Source organism: Notothenia coriiceps, unplaced genomic scaffold (genome assembly GCF_000735185.1).
Source record: "Notothenia coriiceps isolate Sejong01 unplaced genomic scaffold, NC01 NC01_scaffold00033693, whole genome shotgun sequence".
NCBI classification, from domain to species: domain Eukaryota; kingdom Metazoa; phylum Chordata; class Actinopteri; order Perciformes; family Nototheniidae; genus Notothenia; species Notothenia coriiceps.
This window is the reverse complement of record NW_011366394.1, coordinates 440,926-445,831: the sequence shown is the minus strand read 5'-3', so window position 1 is coordinate 445,831 and position 4,906 is coordinate 440,926. Positions and strand designations below refer to the sequence as shown.

The 4,906-nt window shown below is 40.0% G+C and overlaps 1 protein-coding gene across 1 annotated transcript in view; it reads right to left on the bottom strand.

Moving 5' to 3' along the window:
- Positions 1-4,671: 4,671 nt before the first annotated feature.
- LOC104961712 (coiled-coil domain-containing protein 146-like) overlaps positions 4,672-4,906 on the bottom strand; it is a 16,517-nt gene continuing 16,282 nt past the window's right edge. The window contains exon 5 of the mRNA XM_010790045.1: positions 4,672-4,872. Within this exon, the coding sequence (XP_010788347.1) occupies positions 4,672-4,872 (201 nt within the window). The remainder of the gene's footprint in view (positions 4,873-4,906) is intronic.

Sequence of the window (4,906 nt, the reverse complement as noted above, 5' to 3'; positions counted from 1 at the left end):
TCACACACACAGTTACAATCACACTCCCTGTAATTGACATAATTAATAGATAGTTTAGCTTCTCACCATCATTTGCTGTGGCCCACTAATGTTAACGATCGTAACTGAAAGGCTGCCTGTCAAACGTGAACATTCAGCCACGTGACTCGCAAACTCTCGCGAGAGTTTTACACAAGACGGATCCTTTCTAGCCATAACCCTGCACCGGGCGCCAATAATCAGATTTGACGACGCTGATTGGCTGAAATTATGTTTCAGAGCCATAGTTTACAGATAGCAACAGTCAGCTGCTGGTGGTGCTGCTGCACTGGTTGAGGACTCCTCTCTTAGCGCCCAGACGAGAGAGGGCAAGGCCAGGCAGGAAACATGTGACTTATCAGTAACTTTAGACATCGTAACACCATTTTAAACGAGATTTTATTGTAGATTATATATTTTACNAATATTAATATTCATACTCATAGTATTGATGTAAAACTCAAATCATTGTTTGGTTTGCAAACTTTTAACTCGTCTCGATACCAATAAAGTTATCACGTGGATATCTAGTATTACAATACTTAACCGCTCGACGGAACACCGTTACTAACCGAGCAGGTACAAAAAACCGATTGCCAAGAAGACAGAGGTAAACGGTCGTCGCGCCAACACTCAGTAGATCAACAAAATATAATACAGATACCATATGAATGTCAGACACTTCAACAACGTCGGACGGTCATTTTGGTTTCGTCTTCTTCTTCTTCACTGCAGTCGCCGAAGTAAACCGGATTAGGAGGGGTCCTGAATAAGTCACACTTGCGACTAGACATGAATCAAGACCCTACGAGGCTAGTTAGCCCCAGTAGTAGCTTAGCCGGACTATGAGTGAGAGATGGCTAGCTAGCAGACAGAGATTGTAACGGCTAGCGCTCTCCGGATAACGGACCTGCAATTTTATGTACTGTGAAAGAGACACGCGCCGGTTTTGATTCGAGCGGTTTTACCTAAGTGGTCCAGACCGTATAAAATCCACAGGACTTTTTCTGGTCATTTAATCGCCATACTGGTTGCACACACTTCGTCTTTAGGACGTCGAAGGCGGGCGCACACTGCTGGCACAACTAACGCCCGCTTTCGATGTGGATATAACTACACATCTAGAAGATATGTATAAGAAATCGTGATAAATGAGCAGACACATTGATTCAAGATTTGAATAATAATAATTTATAATAAGCAAGTAAGACAGCCAACATATGAGTAAAATGACCAATAAAGATCACTCCAAAGATAACTCATAGACATGTACCGCCAGTCCCGTTAACTATCTCCCTAATCTTCTTTTAACATACTCGACGAAAAGGACGAAAAGATAAAAGAGGGCCACAAATAATAAGAAGTATTAAACATTACAAATTGACATATATTACAATAATAAGTAACTATACGATTATACACTATACAAACCAACGAACACATTAATACAACAGTAAACACTATACTCAGAGACAAGGAAAGATAATTGACTCACTATGAAATTATCACTACTTATAGAAGAGTAAATCGGAGAACAGAGGTAGAAGCTAAGCCTAAGCACCGCTAGCCATAGCCGGCTAAAATGACCATAAGGCCGCTAGCCGGGAGTTTTACCGCTAAGCCATCCAGATAGGGATGAATCTAAGTACTCTTGCATTTACCTATAAGAGTCAAACTAACTATTGGAACAACCCTTTTCATGACGACCCAACTCTAACCATAACATGACTGAATCACAAGACTACTCTATGCGAGAAGAATACAAGAGTACTTGAATTCATGTCTAGCGCAAGTGTGGACTGTATACAGGGAACATCACACCTAATCCGTTTAATCAGGACAGACTGCAGGAAGAAGAAGAAGACGACGAACACCCAATCACCGTCCGGCGTTAGGGTTGAAGTTGCCGTATATACAGGTGGGCTTACAAACAGAAAATAGGCAGCGACCTGTACTTTTTTTTCTAACATGTCTTGTTGTCTCCTGTATTATAGCCATGCTAATAACGTTTATAATAAACCAAACCGTTTGTAAATCAGTCAAGATTTCAGCGAGTTAAGAGTATTTTTGTGCAGATCACTCACCTTACAACAGCTGTACTGTAGCAGTAGTTGTTCACTGTGGCAAGATGGCCACCTGGTGAGCTACGCTGGCGACTCCTCCTTGAGCCATCTAGCGTTTATATAAGTCTATGGCGTATACTGCCAGCCGAAGCCCCCGGACGGAATTCCCCGGATTTGGGGACTGGTTTCAGTAGAAGCTCCAGACACCTCCTCATCACTCCAACGTTCCCATGTTTTATTTTGTGTTGCCATAAGTTAGTCTCTCTGCGTTTGTGCGCTGGGCTAATGCTAATAATGCTAATGCGAGGATAATAAATGGCGGCTTCACAAAACTTTTTGGGAGTTTTACGGGGCGTAGTTTGCAATCCGCCCAGCCAATCAGAAATAGGAACCTTTGTCTCCCACAAAAGTACGTGCTCTCTAGCAGGGACGGAAAAGGGGGTAAAAAGGTCCGGATTTTTTTGGTGTGAACCATAGACTCTATAAAGTTGTGAACGCAACATTTCGGAACTATATCGGAACTAAAGTGGGAAAAGTACTGCGGTGTGAACGCGCCTCTTCGGTCTCCAAACGAGAGGGAAAGGTAAGTGCAAAATAAAACAGAAGTTCAATGACAGTAGAGTAGACATGAGTGACTGCAACTTGACAAGTGAACAATGAGACTAAACATGCACCTACATCTAAACATAAACTATAATTAAACATGAAACACACAACATAAACCTGATAAATAACTTCATAATAAATACATTAACAAACATGGCGGGATATAACAGTTAACCTATTGCACATTTTTTTCAACCCTTTAGCTAATGTTTTTAGCTTTTTGCTAACTAGTTTTAATGTGCTCTCAAATGCAACATCTTACAAACCATTGAAGTGGGTGTTCATTTAGCACCTGTTAGCTTACATTTATTAGGAATACTTTTGATCAATCATAGCAATTTTTATTATATTTTAATGTTTATTTTTTTATAATTATCAAAAATAATTAATAATTAACAATTATTACATTTTTTAAATTATAAATTAATTAACAATAATTTGTTTATACTATTATTTATATATTTTTGTGTTGACTTCACAGTAACTAGGCTCACTACCACACACATGCTCACAGGCAGCATAGTCTATTACCTCATTGACAGGAATCTGCTTTCGCCTCAAGCTCAGATCAGCCGATAGAACAACTTCCAGTAAATTCGTTGAAGCTTCAAAGCGACATGGTTTTCGGTCACTAACGGACAGAGCTCCACTTTTATCCTTACTTCACTTTGACTCTTTTCAGACTGCCATCTCTTATTCCTCTTCATTAAAAATCTCCTCTGTCCTTCTCTATGCTCTTTCATTGCCTGATACTGACTCTATATTTACATTGATCATTTCAGACATAAAGCAGGCGCCCTTAGCCCGGCTTAGATTTAAACCCGTTGCAATTTATTCATCCGTTGAAGATTACAAGTGGGAGGGATGAAAGGGCAACAGGACAGAAGAGTATTCAGACTTATTTCAGTGTACCGAAAAATGAAATGATCCAAAAAAAAAGACAAGGACAAAGCTTTTACAATTTTCGGACCGGCATATAAATCTGTAGTGTTTAATATTCCATCATTATGTCTGGACCTCTACTTATGCATAATATTAAACACTTGCTTTAATCATATATTGGTTCTTGTGTGTGTAGGGTTAGTTGAAATAGAGGTCACATACTTCCGTCCTTGTTTGACCGTTTGAAAAGCAATAAATATACTTTTTAGAACAGGCAGGACAATGATTTTCTATTAAGAAAGGAGAAAGAATAAACACAAATCATGACACATCACAGACATACAGTAAAGGAAAAAAATAGTTTTTTTGGTGGAAATTATGTAACAGAGAACACAAGCATCAGCTCCCATGTCCTCAGTCACCCCTTCAAAGTATTTGGTGATATTGCAAGCCTGAGCGTAAACAAGCCTTTGCCAGTAACTTAAAACAAAATCTACCAAATTACAACCAGATGCAGTACACATGAACTGCTTTTAAATGACTGAACGACAGTGGTATGCTGGACACTGAGGAAACAAACATCCACAAGAAGTAGGAGTGTCACTGAGAGGTGTGTCGGAGAGCAGAGAGACAAAAACATGTGTGATACAAAGAGAAACATCACTGAAATCCACCGGAAAATATGTTTCATATTCAAATTATTTTACATTTGAATAAGTTGTATGTCCTTATGGTGTCGAAGGAGGACAGGCATGATTATATCTGATGGACAACAGGTGCAGTTATTAAGCATCTCCATGTATGTCTTTTTTGTGTTGAGTCTGTAAAAAACAAAGTTCAAAAAGGAAAAAACCAACAAATAGGAATACACTATATCTATTTTGTCTGTTTGATTTGTTCTATGTCCTATATATATTCATGTTGCACTATTGGAGGAGCCTGTGACTTAAGTTTTTCATTACCACATCAAGGTTCCCACATTGATTATGGGATGCTGTAATAATCTGTTTAGTGTTTCAGCCAATCAGAGACATGTTCTGTATATATCTGACCTTTGAAATAAGACAAAACACCCACTGGTTGGATACAAGTGTATTATTTCCTAGATGTCTAAGGGTTGGAGCGTTGGCTTGCGGATGTGTCTCATGTTGGCCCCTGGCTGGGAGGGCTTGAAGGGGGCCAGGGCTCCGTAGGGTTTGGGCAGAGGGAGGGGGCCGGTCTCCGGGACGTAGGCGTTGGGACGGGATTCAGCCGTGGTGTACTCTCCATTAGGCAACTGGTTCCACTGCTCCTCTTCAGCCAGCTACACACACACACACACACACACACACACACAC